Source organism: Sprattus sprattus, assembly GCF_963457725.1.
Source record: "Sprattus sprattus genome assembly, chromosome: 1".
Lineage (NCBI taxonomy): Eukaryota > Metazoa > Chordata > Actinopteri > Clupeiformes > Clupeidae > Sprattus > Sprattus sprattus.
The window spans coordinates 33,291,704-33,309,942 of record NC_137920.1 but is presented as its reverse complement, the minus strand read 5'-3'; the positions used below and the strand labels follow the sequence as shown (position 1 = coordinate 33,309,942).

Below are 18,239 nucleotides of genomic sequence, written 5' to 3'. Positions count from 1 at the left end.
AGGCACTGGCAAGTATGCTGGAACATTTGAACTGAAATACTTTCCTGATTATTGTTTTGTTCTTGTAAGGTAGTGTTCACTTGTTTCTCTCGGGACAATGCACAACGCACAATGCTAGTCCCATAAGACATTATGAAGCACATGTGGCAAATGGATCCTCTTTTAAAGGGCTGGATTTTAAAGCGGTGGCCTTGAAGTCGGAGGTCCAGTTGCATGTACGTTTCGTTCAGTAGTCACCTTCGTCCTCCAGCTCAGCCTGCTGCCTGGCCAGCATGGCCTGGATGAGAGCGCTTGGGGCAGAAGGGGGAGAATCCGGAGCAGGGTGTCTCTGAGGCACTGGGGGAAAAATGAGACGGAGGATCAACTATCTGGGGAACAGAACTTAACTTTATACCATTATAAGAGTGGCATAAGCTTGATATAAACAGGCTTGTGTCATAAGGCATTGTGGTTGTTAAATCCACATTGTAATTTTGACATTATTGGTAAATATAGCAACAGCTTTCAAAACATTTGACCGCTAAATTAGCCTGTATCACATGTTCATAGGTCATAGCCTCAATGGACTGTAAATTGTAAAGTTTGGCTATGTTAGTTGTTGGCTGACATGAGCTTCAAAACTTTTTTGTTCGACGTTACACTCATGATCTGTTGGCTGATTATAGTACAATAGGTATGCTCCTGCATTTGTCAAAAATGTGGGTTCACAAACTTCTCACAACACAAAATGGTTAGCCAGCGCCAGCATCTGTCTTTCAACTGGTACTACCAAATTATTCAGATAGCATACGGATCCTTTTTTTTAAAGATCTGTATCTTAAAGAGCTGGCCTTGAAGTCAAAGGTCCAGTTGTGTGAACGTCTCGTTCAGTAGTCACCATATTCATCCTCCAGCTCAGCCTGCTGTCTGGCCAGCATGGCCTGGATGAGAGCGCTTGGGGCAGAGGGCGCCGGATCCGCCATGACTGGAGCAGGGTGACTCTCAGGCGCTGGGAGAAAATAAGATAGAAGATCAGCTCAGGGGGACAGAACTTTACTTGCATACTTTACATACGCTTGTCATAAACACAGTCATGCACATGCCATATTCATTATATACATATTTGTCATCCTTAATTCTTAATTTAAATCCATAGTACAACTTCAAGTAAAACAGGAGACGGAGGCTATTCAGCGTTTTTCAGCCCTGGTCTTCAATGAAAAAAGGCCAACTGTTACGGTCTACTTAATTATAATTTATGTCATTCAAACATGGAGATGTTGGATGCACTATAACGTAGGAACTTAGTTTGATTGATTGATTGATTGACTGGCTGTCTGATTGATTGATTGATTGATTGACTGATACTCACTCTGGTTATAGTCAGGCTCTGCGTACCACTGTCTGTTGCTGACATTCTGAAAGAAGCCGACATTGGTTCATAAATCCACATGCACCCAACACTACTTTCAATGCATGTGGAAGGTAGAAATGACTAAATAAATATTTCGTTTGCTTAACTAGAACATACTTAGAACACTCCAAAAATAAATATAATAAGATACACAAAACAGTTATATTTGTGAAAACCAACCCTCTGTGTCCTTGTTTTCCGTTTATTGGCCGAAGTTTTTTTTGCTTTCTGAAGATTTTGCAACTTTTCAAGCAGGAATGCTTTATCCTTCCCCTCCTAAAGTAAGAATGAGAAAATGAATCAGCATAGGAGAGAGCACACTATTTAACCCTCATATGCACCAACAATTATAAACATTGAAGTAATACTACATTATTGACAAATACAGAATGTATACATGGCTAGATGGGCTAACCACTATACCATTTATGTGAGAAATAGGTTTATAGAACAGCAGCCTTGAGACCAGTGGCTGTGATAGTATCTCACATTGGCAATACGCTGTCTTAGCTGGATGATGAGGAGCTTTCGGCCCTTTATCACTTGCCAGAAGAAGAATGTCAGCACTCTGTCAAGAGAACAACAGGGACACCAGCAGCATTAACTCTGGTTCAGTGGCTAGTGTATCAAACAGGACGAAATAAAACAATGTTTGATTGGTTTAAGGTCAAATGATTCTTTTCAGTGTGGCAGTTCAATGTCATGCATGGTCTTTATCACTTTGCTGAAATACTGTAAACTATTCCACCTATAGCACATTGAACATTGTGTGGTTATTCACACAATATTCATTTTTGATTATTCAATATTCCTATGTTTAGTTGGAAGCTGTGCTCATAATGATCATTTGGATGTGTGTGCAGTCTGTGATGTGAAGTCCCCCCCCCCTCTCTCACACACACACACACACACACACACACACACACACACACACACACACACATAAACAGCAGTTACGTACAGGATGAGGAGGGACACGAGGAAGAAGAAAAGTTCGCTTCTGATCACTCGCTCGTAGATCCACACCACCCAGGCCTTCTCCATGCTCATCCAATGCCCCACCACGTCATAGGGCTTGTCCAGGCCACGGAAAGGACCGCAATACTTTGAGGGTTTTAAACTGAAATAAAACAAAATGCACCTAAATGAGCAACAGGGAGTCACTCTTAGACTCAGGCTCTAAATAGGGTTGTAATTTCTCAAAGACAGCTGGGGATGTTGTCTTTTGAAAACTCATACTTTACACAGCATCATAATGCATGTCTGTGTGATTTAAAAAAAAAAAAAAAGAAACTTAATGCTTAAAGAATCCATCATGCCTTAGAATTGATAACAAGGCTTTAAATTGAGAGCAAAATTGACAGTTCTTTTAAAAACAGTCTTAGCCAAATTTCCTGTAGTAAAAAATCAAACAAAGCCCAAAGACCACCACCATGGCGCCTGTCCCAGGACAGAGAGAGCAGAAGAGCACCAGCACCTACCTCCAGACGGTGTAGGCCACCATGGAGAGCGCCCCCACGAAGGAGGGGAGGAAGAGGAGGGCTATGAAGATGGTCTGCATCTGAGCGGCCCTGCCGGACCGCCGCGGAGGCTGGCAGTTGCGCATCAGGCTCACCTGTGCAGAGAGGACAAGAGAGAGAGGACTGAACCAGGACTGAACCAGGCCTGAACCAGATCACTTATACAGAGGTATTGAATTGTTCAGTATAGGCTGTGCTAGCACCAATTACCATACAAAAACGCAGGAAATATGTTGTTCCAATCATTAAAAGGTTCCATACATTAAAGACTAATGCTTTATTTACTTCCTCTGAACTACACAGATTGCTGGTGAGTGCCAGTAAGTCCTGATGACTGGCTGATGACTGTCTGTTCAGCCCACTGGGTGTTTTGTATGAGGAATCCTTATCACAGGCACACAATGTTCTTGAAACCATTTCTGTTGACATAGTGAGTGCAAGAGCACCTGCGGTTTTGAGATTGCATTCTAAATTGATTCAAAAGGTATTTGCGGCTATGATAAGTCAGCCTGTTAATATTATATCATCTGTCCCACAGCATAATGGTTGTCAGATGATGGAGACGGATCAGTGGTGGCTCAGAGTAATCTGGCCAGGATTACTGCATCATGGCCAGTGACGCATTTTTACACTCTCACTTCATATGACTGGACACTGAGCCATATTCTCACCAGTATAAATAGACCCTGGTACACATGATTGATTAACATGTAGCAGGTACTAGTCATCTGTTTACCACATTGGAGAAAACATTACAGAACTTCACACAATCTTCAGTCTGTAGGCCTATGTCTGTCTATGACCACTAGAGAGAGCCCAATATCCAATATCAGTCACAGTGACACACCACAACTGCTTGTATTATCACTGATGAATGTATGATCATTATTAGGCTTTCCTGCACTCTCTTGTCATCATTTTTTGTTGTCTGTGTATGGAGTTTACCTTTTTGACGTAAAAAAGAATGAAGAACTTAAAAATCTGTATGACTGTCAGGAGGGGAGAGAAATAGATCGCAATCCTGTTGAGGGAAAAGAAAAGAAGTTTGCTCATCATAATCATATCATCATACCTTGAGGTAAATCACATCAACCAGAGCAAACATTCTGGGATGTTCCCAATAAATAAGGGTCACAGGAGAAGTCAAAGTTTATTAAGTAATCTTTTCACTTATGAATGTGCATACAGCTGCAGGCAGTGGTGGGTAGTAACGCGTTACAAGGAACGCAAATGAGTTTCGGGTAACGAGAACTTTTTGCGTTCCTTTATAAAGTCTGCGCTTTTACTCTTACTCAAGTAAATATTTTAACTAGAATTCTACTCTTTACTCAGTTAGGCTACATTTCCATTGTGCTTTCATTAAAATGAGTATTCATTCATGGCATCTTTTTTCTCTAACCTGGATGATCTTGTAAATAACAATGCTTTTGCAGTCAGAAAGAGAGAGAGAGGGCATTTCTCTCAATGAGAAAGAATGAGATCTCCTACATGGTCAATATTTTTAATGGCCTACTGTTATTTTCTATGAGATGTGTAATGAAAAAAAAACATACATGATACAATTAAGCAACTTGTGAAGAAATGTGTCAAGAGTGCATTTCTTTCTGACTTACTCACGTTATGTTTTTCATTGATCCAAACACTCCAACACAAAAAAAGTATCTTGTAATTTGAGTAACTTTTAAACATAGTAGGCCTACTTTTTTACTCTTACTCGAGTAAGTTTTCCAATTGGAATATTTACTTTTACTCAAGTCGATTTTGAAGGAGGTAATTGTACTTTTACTTGAGTACCAATTTTCAGTAGCCTACTCTACCCACCACTGGCTGCAGGTTCCTGTGCATGTGTAAGAGGGAACACTGACATACCATGCAAGAGTCTGTGAGTAGATGAGGTCTAGAACATTCCGAGCAACGTCAAATTCAGGAACCCCAAGGCTTGGCACACATTTGCTGCCAATGACACTGCAGAACAAAAGAAGTGACAGAAGAAGTCTGTCTGTTAGAAAGGCCAGAGACTTTAGCAGATTGTGCACGCGCAGAAATCCGTTGCCCAGCAACCTCCTGTGTTTTGAGTTACTTCGCGGCAAAAACCTGAAGAGTCTGCACGATGTTAGTTTGGCTGTTAGTCTATTAGTGTATTAGTAGAAGTAAGATCTGTTTCACATTCCTTCAGACATGTTTGTGCGTCACTGACGAACTGTAAGTCTGTGTTTATTTCCTATTATATAATGTATAATGTGTAATTCTGTACTTTAATAACGTTAGTTTAGTTAGCAGTTAAGATATAAGTGTAAGTTAATATGTTAGTTAATATGTGGAGATGTCTGGCTACTCTAAACAAAGTTTAGTTGAACTGTCAATAATGTTAGTGAGTAAGTTAGACATGTGTAATATGTGTAAGGTTTCTTGTATTATTATTTGTAGCATAATTAGGTTTTCTATTTCCTACCGTGAGAATGCCCGCCAGTTAAGCTATAATTAGATTAGCAAAGCGCATTTAAATGACCACTAGATGGCGGTAAAATCACATAGTGTAATAACCACTATTTACTAGCATAACCTATTTGCGGTGTGTCAAACATATGTATATATTAAGCCTTTATGTTAATGTTTTATAATAATGATTAATGCATACTAATGTATAATTTGTACTTTATTTTCTTTTGATAGACCATAAACACAACACAAACAGATAAAGACAAAGATAAAGATCCTTGAGACTGCATTCTGACTGTGTTCTTACCGACACACCAGGGCGACACCACCACATCTACCCTACAACCTATACAGTCCTTTACAATCAGTTTAGTCAGTTTTACAGTATCAGTGGTGTCTGTGAAAAGCTACAGATCCTCCTTAACGCCAAAATAAAATGTTATACTTACTTGCTTAGAAATTCCCCAAAGAAGGACCCTAACAAGAGGAAGAAGAAATCGACAACCACCAGTCGGTACAAGGCCTGGCCGATGGAGGACTCCCAACACTAAGAAAAAGAAAATAATTAATCAAGATGACCGCCACTCATTCCCAGTCAGTCTCAAAAGGTATTGGAAAATAGTTTATAGCAGAATTTACCGTTTCTGGTTTCTTGGTTGCTACAATATCCATCCAGTTATAACAGAGAATCCCCAGAATAGACATCTTCAGGAAGACGTTTCTGTGCCAAGATAAGACAGGGATGAATAATAGCCTACGTGATTCCATATACAGTTGGTCATCATAGGTCACAATCAAAGCCCCTCTAAATCTGACCTAAACCACATTTACAGCTAGTATGGTTGCTCTTTTTGCCATTTAGTCATGATATCTGAATGAATCCTTTAGTCAATTGATTTACACTTCGAACAAATTCACAATCCTACCTTATGCACATACAGAAATACATAAAAAAAACGTAATGAATAGTAATAATGAAACAAATAATAATCTGCAATATTGAGATAGTGGGAGGGTCGATTCGAACCTCATGATGACTGCATAGACCTGCGTGCGTGGGTTAGAGAAAACCTCAATCTTGTTGAAGAGGGAGTAAATCAGTGGCACTACGAGGTTGATGAGAGACACCACAAAAGGCACCAGCAAGGTCGAGGCATCAGCCAACAGGTCAGTGCCTTCGCCTGGTGGGGCCCGCTGTGAAAACCCAACACAAATTCACCTCAGCAGGAAAAAAAGGAATATGACTAATATGTTCTTTCAGAGCGGTAACCGATCGGCAACCACCAAGATCTTTACGATGGACGGGTACCTTTTGCTCAAAATCAGACAGGTAGTATATGGCGGCAGAGGCACCGACGGCCAGCCCTGTGGAGAGCATCCAGGTGCCCAGGTGGACCCCGAAGCGCTTGAGCTTCTCCGAAGAGGACAGCTGGTCCTGCTGGGCCTTCTCTGAGAGAGACTCCTGCAGCCGTCCAACACACAAGGTAAAGGAGTTGAGAAGGGTTAAAGGGATAGTTCGGGATTTTTGACATGAATCTGTATGGCATCCCCAGTGTCCAGTGTCATGCAATCATCGTTTTCCTGTGACGGACGTTTCTCTCAGGCAACTTTGGCGAATCAAACAGGTAGGCCCTAGCTGTGAGGTTGCATTATCGCGCATACTGAAAATAGGGCCAAGTGATAACGAGGCGTGACTTTTTCCACTACCACGTTTTTGGGATGCAAATATATCACTCTTTTGAACACATAATGTTTTGGGAGGAGAAACTTTTTATTTTGCTGGGTCTAGCAAACCATCCGGACTACTTTCGGCTTGACCAAAACTGGACGAGAACTCTGCTCACAGGACGCTGACGGGGGTAAGTCAGCGTGATTGCATGACACTGGACACTGGGGATGCCATACAGATTCATGTCAAAAATCCCGAACTATCCCTTTAAGGAGGTACTTGGACTAAGAAATATCTTAATAAAAGGAGCCTTGAAAGGCGAACATCATGCTAACACCAGCTAAAACCAGTTTTTGCTTTGGTTTCCAGGTTAGGTAATTTAACAACATATCAAATGTTCTCTCAGAAAGGTCACTTGAGGTGAACTTCACACATTTCTGAGGGTCTCAGTCCATGATGAGAATCCATTTGTGAGGACACACAAATACACCAATGCTGTTTAAAAACACACAAAAAAAATCATACAGTACATGATATGAGGGATGTTTTTCCACCCACCTTGAGCTGGATGGTGAGGTTGGCCTTGCGCTGGCGGACTGCTCTCTCGTTGGTGACGCTGAAGTCCCAGCTGCAGAGAAGGGTCCAGGCCCCCCCGCCCGCTCCCTCCATCACGAAATTGCTCTGGAACGACCTCGCCATGCTGCAGGGAGAGAACAGAGACCTTAGTTCGGACCCTAAACCCAATGCTGAAATCAGCACTTTTATGGCTTCCAAGACACTGAACTTGAACTGCCACTAAAGTTCAATGCTCTCTGAAATGGAATGAGACTCTGTATATGCTCTCAGGCTGGGGCTGTGTGTGTGTGTGTGTGTGTGTGTGTGTGTGTGTGTGTGTGCGTGTGTGTGTGTGTGTGTGTGTGTGTGTGTGTGTGTGCTAGGTCCTAAATGTGAATAGTTCAGGTACAAGAAATGACTGACATCTGACCTGTATATTAGAGAAACCCCACAGAGCACCAAGTACACTGCTATGGTGAGGAGGTAGGCCAGTTGGGTGTTGTATGGGGTACTGGAAGATGGATCCACCGTGTTGTTACTGTAACCACCATAATACATGACTGTGCTGCTGAAGTAGCCCTGTGAGAAACGGAGACTGTTCATTAATAACCTATATATAAGAATAAGAACTTAAATAACAAAAAAAGACACATTAAGTAGGCCTAATACATTCAGGAATATCCTATATTAGGTAATAAGCCAGGCAAATATCTTGCATAGGTTGAATTACTTTGGATAGTTTTATATTTTTATCTCTGCATATCTTAGAGACAGGGGCTGTGATTCAGTTTTCTGATGGTGAGAGTAGAAGTCACACAGCACACAGATAGAAAGGACAGCTATAGATGATGAGGAGAAAAGTGTGTTGGACTATAATCACAGAGTGATTAAAGTTGACGATTTCTCCTGCTCGCATACAAGAATACACGTGAATGGGGGGGGGGGCACTGTGGCACAACCAGTAGCCCTGACCACATTCAGGCTTGATGCCCTATAGGACACAGGTTCGATTCCAGCCTGATGTAATTTCTCCTGTCCACTTCCTATCTCTTCTCCCTCTCCTTTCCTGTCCCACTCTTCACTAAAACTATAAGTAAAAGCCCAAAAAGAAATCTTTAAAACAAAAACAAAACGTGGATGAAGTAATGTGAACTGACCATCCCGGTGAGAAGTTCCAGTCCTTTGAACTGGGATGTGGAATTGGGAACGCCGGAGACCAGCTGGGGAATGGTGATGAAGCTGAAGTTCACCAGGAAAGAGAAGACGTTGAACATGAGGAGCCACTTAAGGAACAGGAAGTAGGAGAGGACGCTCGATCCAAACTTGCCACCGACCTCCTTCATGTAGCCCTGCCATAGCGCCAGTGCCTGCCTGACTGTGGCCAGGCCGGTCCGTAACCTTCGGAGGAACTGAGACAAACAACTACTTGTAAAAAGCCTTCATCCAGTGTAGCACCACTGAAATGTTAAAATCAACAAGATGAATGCTTTTAAGTGGAATCCAACCTGTCACATTTCATATCAAAGGCATCTGTTTACTTTTTGCTTTTACCTTCATTCTTTTAGGAGACAATCTTATCCCAAATTATTCAGTACATACATTTTAAGTTTTTTTTTTCCACGTTCTCTAAAAATCGAACTAATGGCCTCACTTTTATAAGTACCTTTTTCTACCTGGTAAGCCCAGACATTTTAGCCAAGGTATGCAATAGGAACAGGGAGCATTTTCTATGTCCATTATTCTCTGAAGAATTAATGAGGACTGCACTACCTACACTCACTACCAGTGTGAGCAATATGATATTGTTCGCCGACTTGTTTTTGTTTCAGGCGTCTCAGTTTCTCAGTATCAGATGCCTCTGGTTGAGAATACGACTTTCACTTACATGGTTATACGAGCTGTCTATTGTGTAAAGCACTTCAGACCGTTTTCTTTGGCAAGATTATTCAATTCAGAACGTTGTTGTGACACTCACAAATGCCTTGACTTTTTTTCAGTTTAGTGTGTGTTTGAGTAACTCAACTGGTAAGACAAGATACCAAGTCAAGGTCATCGGTTTGACTCCTACTAAACACACATCACATGTATTCTATTGGGCGCCAAGTGTAACAGACTTAATTCTGTGTTCAAATTAATTAATTAATGACATAACCACGTTACACCGTAATGCCTTTTGTCAACGAAAAACACAAACACATTAGCACATTCTCTCATGCACAGAACAAAAAACACACCATTCATGTAATGCACTGATTTCACTGTTGAGCTTTTCATTTTGTGTACAAAAGGCTTCTTTGTGGACAAAAAAAAAACCTAATTCATGCTACAAGGCATAAGCTAAAATAGGACAGTTAATATTATATATAATAATATATATATTGTATATATTATTATTATATATCATTTTGATGGAAAGAAAGGAGATGGATTGACATGGCTCTAGCTAGCTCTTACCAGTGAAATCTGACCAGAACAGTCAGCACAGAAGGTCAGTCGGTGCTTTCGCTTAGATGACCTGCATGCCAGCACTTGTCTCCTACAAGAACATAATAGCATTGAAGCACTTGTGTATTCTCTTATCTAGTAGAATTAATCACCTGGAGTTAAACTGCCAAATCACTCACGTGAAACAAAACACAGAAAAGTTAAAAATACCAAACTCTTGACAGTTTTATCTCTTTTAACCTTGAACTCTTATCAGGGCTGTGGATAATTCTTTAGTGTTTTTTGAGTTTTACCCCCAATTTATGACACTTCAGCAGGGCCCATCTACAACACATGATCCAACTACACAAAAGAACCATTTGCCATTCCAAATCAGACAGGAGGTGGCCTATGTGGAAAGATGAAAGAGCTACCCTGTTCGCTTTAGCATTTGCTGTAGCCACTGGGAATATTTATCACCTGAACCGGACTCTTCATTTGCCATTTGTGCCAGATAATATCTCTGGGATATAAGATAAGACAGTGTTGACATGATGGACTCTTTGGACTGGAATTTTAAATGTTTTTTCCTGATAGTAAAACTTGTGACCACCTCTTTCCAACCAACCCACTGGCTGACAATCTTTATTACCCTTCACCCAATCCCATTACGTCACGCAGGTTGTGTACGGGAAGGTCTCCCTTCCACAGATGGGTTTAATTGTTGACTCACAGTAATAAAAATGAAGCACATAAACCTTTGGCCGGCGCTGAAGCGGTCTGTTAGCCTACCGTATGTGTCTCTTTTCACAGAAGCTCATTTGCAGTCCGCGGATGGCCGTGTCGCTGTCTTTGGTTGACATGGCAACCAGGTTCCTCACCTGGTCCTGCTCCTCTGCAGGAGGGAAAAATGTTGGGAACAAAGTTGGGGACTAATTAAACATTCAACACTACTTAACCCGCCTCATCAGACTCATTAATGTTTTAACAACACGTCAGGTGTTAGTTCCCTGAAACAATTAAAGTGGCTTAAGGAGTGAGGGGTCAGGGTTGCAAAGAGTCACCAGCCCAAGACCACACCTGAGGCCTCCTAGGGACATCGAAGAACTCTCTGTTAAGGTCAAAGCCCTAGTCATTATATTACCACACTGACTGAAAGGTCAGCAGGCAATTAATGACAAAATACAAGCATCAAAGACATACACTGTGTAGTCTGTAAGCATTAGGAAAACTGTTTACTTCACAAATGTACTTCAAAACAAGGATATCATCTAGTAAAGCCCTTCAATAAGACACCATTAACCAATCTCTGTTGAAATGTGAATTATATTAAATCTAAGTAGTTAAAACTAACTACATGCTCTTTCCTAACCTTTCCATCCAAATGGGTTTTGAATGTAATTACAGCAACCCCTTAGAAAGCAGACTACAGAAAGTATTGTGTGGCGTATCTAAAATATTTGAACAATAGAGTTCAGTCTGGTGGTCAGCTATTTACCATTCTCCATCTCATCCCTGATATCCTCCTCGGTCAGACCCAGCCCTCGTGGGAACAAACTCATCCGTCTTGATAAAGTGTCTGTAAACATAGAACATGTCACCAAGAAAGCCTTCAGAAATTCTTTTGCGGTCAGACCAGAAAAAAGGGTTATATGTGGGACACTGGAAGGGCTGGAGCGTCAAGACAAAGCGAGGTACAAAAGAAACAAGAGTAGTATTGCCACTAGTGTCCCACTTTATAACCTTCTGACAGTGACAATGGACATTTAAATTCATCTTCCCTTAACCTTCACAATGACCTGCTCTCTGCTTGTAATAAGCACAAATAAAACAACCCTAAATGACAACATATGCTATTATCACACAGTGATCCCAATATAAAACGAAGCATTTGTTTACATTCAAAAACTTAACCCAGTTCACTGTGGCTGTTTTTGGTGGTGTGACAAAGTCTGAGTGATTATTCATTAATCTATCTATTAATTTGAAGGCGTTTTCAGGATAATTCATACTCTGTTGAACGGCCAAAGAAACTTTAGACTTAAGAATCACACACTAGGGTTGCCTACTGTGCCAACAAGGAAGAATTCCCTACATCCTGGAACGGGGAAAAAACCCTTTGGTTAATGTAAAGCTAAGTGGTCTGTGAAAAAAAAACCTCAAACACGTTCCATCTCTGAGTACTGGCGGGGTGATACTGGGTCATATTCTGATGTTTACAAAGTGGTAGATTAGACAGGCCGTGCAAATAATGTTAATAATACCAGCCAAGTGTGTTTACAAATTGTAAATTCAAATGGCATGAATATAGTCCCTGAATACTCTTCAACAGGTAACCACTTAGTACCTATAATGGACATAGTACCTTAACATTGTTAAAAGGGTATCCTTTCCACCAAAAGCTGCTAAACCTTCAATAAATGTGTTAACATTAATATATCAAACAACGGCAATAAACCCCAAAAGATATGCCCTAACTCTATGCAGCCTTAGGAACCCGCTCTTGGTTCTTGAGTTACCGAACACTTTAATTTCAAGAATTTGGCACAAGGCCCTGTAAAGTCATGTAGTTACTCAGTATCCCAGAGCAAACACACACCTGAACACAAACAAATTGTCACACCTAGAGCGCAACAACCCCCGCAGGCCAGGCCTGTAGTTAGACTTACAGCTCTGTTGCGGCTTCCATCTTGGGATCTCCGTCGGCGGCGAAGGAGGGACGGGGCTCATCAGCACGGAGGCCGAGTCTCTCCAGCCGCCCCGTGAAACGCCGTTGCTCGGCGTGTCACTGTAGGGAGGCAGGGTCTCAGGGGGGCCCCAGCCTCCCCCCGCCCCGGCCCCCACCCTGTCCCTCTGCCAAGAGTCTGGGCCTGCGTCATAGGGGTTGCTGTGGGGGAAGCCCCTGGAGAACCTGCACAGACAACAGTGGAGCAGACAGTAGACACATTTAATTAGCACGGGGGTGGTTACGCTTTACTAGTAATCACAGGTGAACTATGGAGAGCAGGATCCTGAGGCAAAGGATTACAGTTTGAAAAAAACGAGAGTTCTATACAGTAAAAGGTTATTCTACTTGGGCAGGTCAAAGAACATTTAAAATGAGAAAGGATCTATTCACCTACCTAGAAGTGGAAAACTACTGTACATTTGATAGCCCTCATTAGAGGATTCCAAATACAATATTGAGAAAAAAAATGTCTCTAGTTACAAGAGTATGAAAACCAAAGCTTACAGCTCAAGTTGATACATGATACTATTTTGTTTACACACACTCTCTCTCTCTCTCTCTCTCTCAAGAATGAATTGACTGAGTAGGAACTATTTTATGTATGTAAATAGCATGTAATGACCAGTCAATATTTGAATTCTAGCTAATACAACTCTGTACTTCCCCTTCCTTGTACACAACAAAGCGCAGTTGAATAGTTGTCAGAAATGTCAGTGTTCTCAGCTTCAAACACATTTATCAGCACTGAAGTACTACAAACCCTCTGTCCACTTCCAAGGTGTCGCTGTCATAGTAGGCCGGGTTGAAGATCCCCTCATTGTTGTGGTGGGACATTGGTCTTCACCTCCTTTCAGCTCATTCACAGATAAGAAATGACCCCACTATTTGTTATCTACAGACAAATAGGAAAACAGTTCATTAGAACTCTCAAGACACACATATTTGGTTCTTCCTTTTTGTCGATTTTTGACTGGATGCACCATGAGAGATGGACAGGAGAGGAGACTGGGCCTTGTTATTGGTTCACGTGCAGAGTACCCACAGAATTTGATACTGGTTCTCAAGGTAGTTGACTGATAAATGGTTCCGCTGTTCATAAATATTTCATGGTAGTTATTGTACAATGAGAAGAGACAGAGAGGTAAAATGATCTCAACACTGGCAGGGCCTTCAGTGCCTTTTCACTGCTAATCCACTCCCTGCATTTCTATTTTCCTGCTTTTCACAGGTCTTGTTTACAGTTTCCATGGCAATTTGGTAGTCACTGACCCATCAGGTCATTTCAAAACAGTTCCTCACTATTATCTAGTTCTTTTTCTTTGGACAGGACATTCTGTTTCTCTTAAAGGTATTCTGTCTGTGATTCTGCCAGTAAGCACACTCAAAGGTATTATGTCTGTGATTCTGTCAGTAAGCACTCTCAAGGGCTTTCTGTCTGTGTTTCTGTCAGTAAGCACTCTCAAGGGCTTTCTGTCTGTGTTTCTGTCAGTAAGCACTCTCAAAGGTATTATGTCTGTGATTCTGTCAGTAAGCAACCTTAAAGGCTTTTTGTCTGTGATTCTGTCAGTAAGCAACCTTAAAGGCATGCTGGAACAATCCAATGGTTTGTTTCGGTGGTAGCACTCTGAAGGGGGATAGTTGGAATCACAGAATTTCTTGAGCTCAAGCTACACTATGGGTTTAGGCAAGTTTATTTTTACATCACATTTTATAGATAGCACAATTCCATGTGCCTCACATAAATAAAAGCAAAAGTAACATCCAAAAGAAAAAGTTAAATAAAGCGAATTTGAAAACAAAATTTGAGCAATTTCCTCTGTTCTCTTGGTCCTGGAGAAAACTCTAGCAGGAGAATTTTCAGCTGTAGCCGGTAAATGGTCTTTTTTAGATTAAGAAACCATTACAGTAGTCTTCTCTAGCCTAAATAAAAGCATGGATGAGCTTCTCTTGATCTTTCTGGGCCAAAAAAAACCTGTTGATTCTGGCTATATTTTTAAGACGTTAGAAGGCCTTGTGGTGATTGCAATGATATGGCTGGTGAAAGTGAGATCGGAGACTGTGAGAACACCAAGCTTTCTCAGACTACAGTTTAGATCCTTTAGTTTCTTTGTTTTTTTAGAGCCTGAGAGTCAAGGTGTCTACTAATGCTAATTCTCTTTGCTTTGCTCCCAAATACAATAATCTCTGTTTTGTCCTTATTGTGTTAAAGATTTTGCCTCTTCCAATTATTGATTTGCTCTAAACATTGGCACAGTGAATCTATTGGGCTGTCATCTGGTGTGAGAGACAGATATATTTGTGTATAATCCGCATAACTATAGTAATCAATGTGTTCTGTAGAATTTGGCCCAAAGGTAGCATATACATATTAAACAGAAGAGGTCTGAGAACTTATGCCTGGGGTCTCCACAGCATAGCCACTCAATCAAATTCACAACTTCAAATGGTGCACCAGAGTAACTCTGGCCTTCTTAATGAGGCCAGAACCCATTAAGAACTGCTGTGGAAAGTCCTACCCATTATCAAACCTGTCCATATTCTATGATTTACACTCTAAAAAAAAAAGGTTATATATTGAACCTTTAAGGCACATGTGTCAAACTCAAGGCCCGACAAGCCATTAAATCTGGCCCGCCAGCTCCTCAGAATGTTGCAAAAAGTTCCATTGATTTGATTGAGCAACAGTGAAATTTTATTTGGTTTGCCTAATTTTCCCTCAGGATTAATACATTATCCATCTATTTATCTATCAGAGCTTGTCTGCCGCGGCCGCTGGACTGTCGTACACACCACAAATACTGAAAGTCCCAAAATGCACTGTCCCCGCGTTGGAAGCATACGTCAATTTAGGGGGCGCTTGCCCCACTGTCCGGCCCTCGGCTTACACCCATTATTTTTTTTCCGGCCCTCTGTGTATTTGAGTTTGACACCCCTGCTTTAAGGGTTCTATAGCATACAGTGTCAAATGGACAGGGTTCCCACGGGTCATGGAATTTCTGGAATATCATGGAATTTCATAAAAGTTTTTCCAGACCTGGAAAGTCATGGAATTTTACCATTTTGCATGCACAGTCCTGGAATATCATGGAATTTTCTTAACAGTTGTGTAGAAGCAAAACTCGTGTGCATTTTGTTGCTTTACTTTTTAGTTTTGTGTACAACTTTGTTTTCATACGCTTTGCAAATCTGACGGAATAGGCACAGTAATGTAGGCACTCTAAGATTCCTTTGAATGAAAAGTGCGTTAAAAATAAAATGAATTATTATTATTATTTATTATTAATGTTAGTGGTCTGATGAACATCAATTTAAAAGTTGATGTTAGCAAACCACCAATCATGGACTGTTGTCTTTTTTAGCCAGCTATACGGTCTGTTGTTTAGCCAGCTATACGGTCTGGTGTGTTCATGAACGCTTCGACAGTGCTTCAGTGGTGACGTTGGTGGTGTCAGTCACAAATATTGGCATTGGTTTTGTTTGGCAAATCTCAAATTTCAGCCAAGAAGGGTGGTTGTTTTTGACATTTACAGTTAAGTTTTACATATCTGGTTGTGTAAAGCTTCGTATAGACAAAGAACAGCTCAAGGGGTGAATATAATCTTCAGTTTTCACACTTTTAAAAACTTTTTAACATTTCTTTTTACGGAAGTGGTCATGGAAATTCTGTTTTTTGGGTCTGGAAAGTCATGGAAAATCATGGAATTTTATATTTCACTTCGAGTGGGAACCCTAAATGGAGCACTGAGATCTAGTAAAACCAGAACTGAAGTTTCACACAAATCTGAATTCAGCTTTATATCATTGTATTCCCTGATAAGAGCCTTTTCCGTATTGTGGTGAGGTTGGAAGCCTGACATTGAATTTGTTAAAAATATCACTTAAGTGCAAAGAAAAAGCTCTCATTGATTTTGGCTTTTCAACAAAGCTTTGAGACACGTCTATGGTTGCTTAACACAGGGTTATCTAGAGTTCCCTTTTGTAATGAGTGGCTTAATGGCAGCTGTTTTAGTGACTTTAGGAAAGTGCCTGATAGCCGTGTGCCATTAACTATTTGTGCAAAAAGTTTTTTTTAAAGTGATAAATAGTTTTTAAAAGTCAGACGCCAGTGTATTGGCAGTGTATGTTCATGATTTAAGATGACCGATGGTTTCCTGTAGTTTTTTGGTCAGTTGTATTACACTGACACATGGTAGTCAAACTATTTCAAAGTGCTTATTGAGATGGAAAGGTTTCATAGTTTGACTTTGTGGTGATAATGTTAGGTCTGATAGTTTTGATTTTTTCATCATTACATTTCTCTGTGAAAATGAGTTGTGTTTTGGGTCATGAAGGCGACTCCGTAAACTGAGCAGTGGTGTTCTCATTGATGTACATTTTCTTAACAGAAACAGAGCTTATTTGAACATTCAGAGAGCACGTCAAAAATACACCGAAATTATCTAAAGTATGGGCATGTAGACTGTTTCACATGTTACGAGAGACCAAACAGGTTGAGTAGTGCAATACATTCTTTGGCATTATTGTACATGTTGTTATCTAAGGGATGTGGAAATCCTCTAGGCTACTATGCTTAAAAAAAAAATTGAAATCAATAAGAGAGAGAGAGAGAGAGATTAGAAACTGATCTCTCAGGGCTCCTCAGTCTGCGGCTCCACTAGATCAGAAATGTGCCACTCCATTTGTTGAACACAGTAACTACCTATCATCCAATGTAGAAAGTAAGCTAATTTAAAAATTGTAAACGCCAGTAGATTCTCAAAATCATATTAGACTAGACACAAATGCAAGATTCTCCCCAGGACAAGTGCATCAAACATGTAGGCCTTACTGTAAAAACAAGGCTCCGTCATAATATTCTGCAATAATGTAGGCCTACTGTTTAATAAAATCCAGCATATTCTTTCAGTGCTTTTTACTACATTCTGTATCTATACTGCTGGCCTTATATTGTTGACTAGCTGCATGCTCAACGAAGACGGTGATATTGGATAGTCCCAATGTCGCGTGCATTTCGTTTTAAAACAAGTGTCTTGGAGCACAGCATGCGCAGGAGTTAATGACTAGTAGTTTTATTCATTAAAGTCGGTATTCAGTCAAATTGATACACTAATGACAAATATTATTATAAATAAGAATTATTATTAATAATAATAATCATAATAATAATAGGCATAGATAAATACACGTAGGCTATTGGTTCATAAGCTATAGCCTAACATTTATACTTTTGTTACCTTAGACTTGACAATACCTCAAAGGAGAGTGAAATATCACTTAACCCAAGGAAGAAGCAGAATAACGCTTACAATAGCCTACTTACCGTGTTTGAGTTTCAGCAACCTCATGAATGACATTTCATTTAATTTAGCCTTCTTGTCTTGGGAGCAGGTCCGCTAGTCTCCGTCTCTCCTGTCTACACTGGAACATGAACGTTTTCGGAACGGTCTTTCCTGGCTTCAGCGTGTATTTTACAGCTTGTCTTTGGTACCGTGCATTTCCTCCATAAAATAA

General features: G+C 40.6%; 1 protein-coding gene across 1 annotated transcript; it reads right to left on the bottom strand.

The window, feature by feature from the left end:
- Positions 1-226: 226 nt before the first annotated feature.
- On the bottom strand, positions 227-13,562 carry tmc5 (transmembrane channel like 5; the record flags this gene model as incomplete). The annotated part of the gene is made up of 18 exons (XM_080843657.1): positions 227-336; positions 878-988; positions 1,894-1,961; positions 2,355-2,513; positions 2,875-3,008; positions 3,859-3,934; positions 4,783-4,878; positions 5,802-5,899; positions 5,992-6,073; positions 6,380-6,546; positions 6,662-6,814; positions 7,580-7,721; positions 8,007-8,155; positions 8,734-8,974; positions 10,793-10,895; positions 11,499-11,579; positions 12,670-12,911; positions 13,489-13,562. 18 exons carry the CDS (start codon positions 13,560-13,562, stop codon positions 227-229), a joined length of 2,286 nt encoding a protein of 761 aa, XP_080699783.1.
- Positions 13,563-18,239: the final 4,677 nt, after the last annotated feature.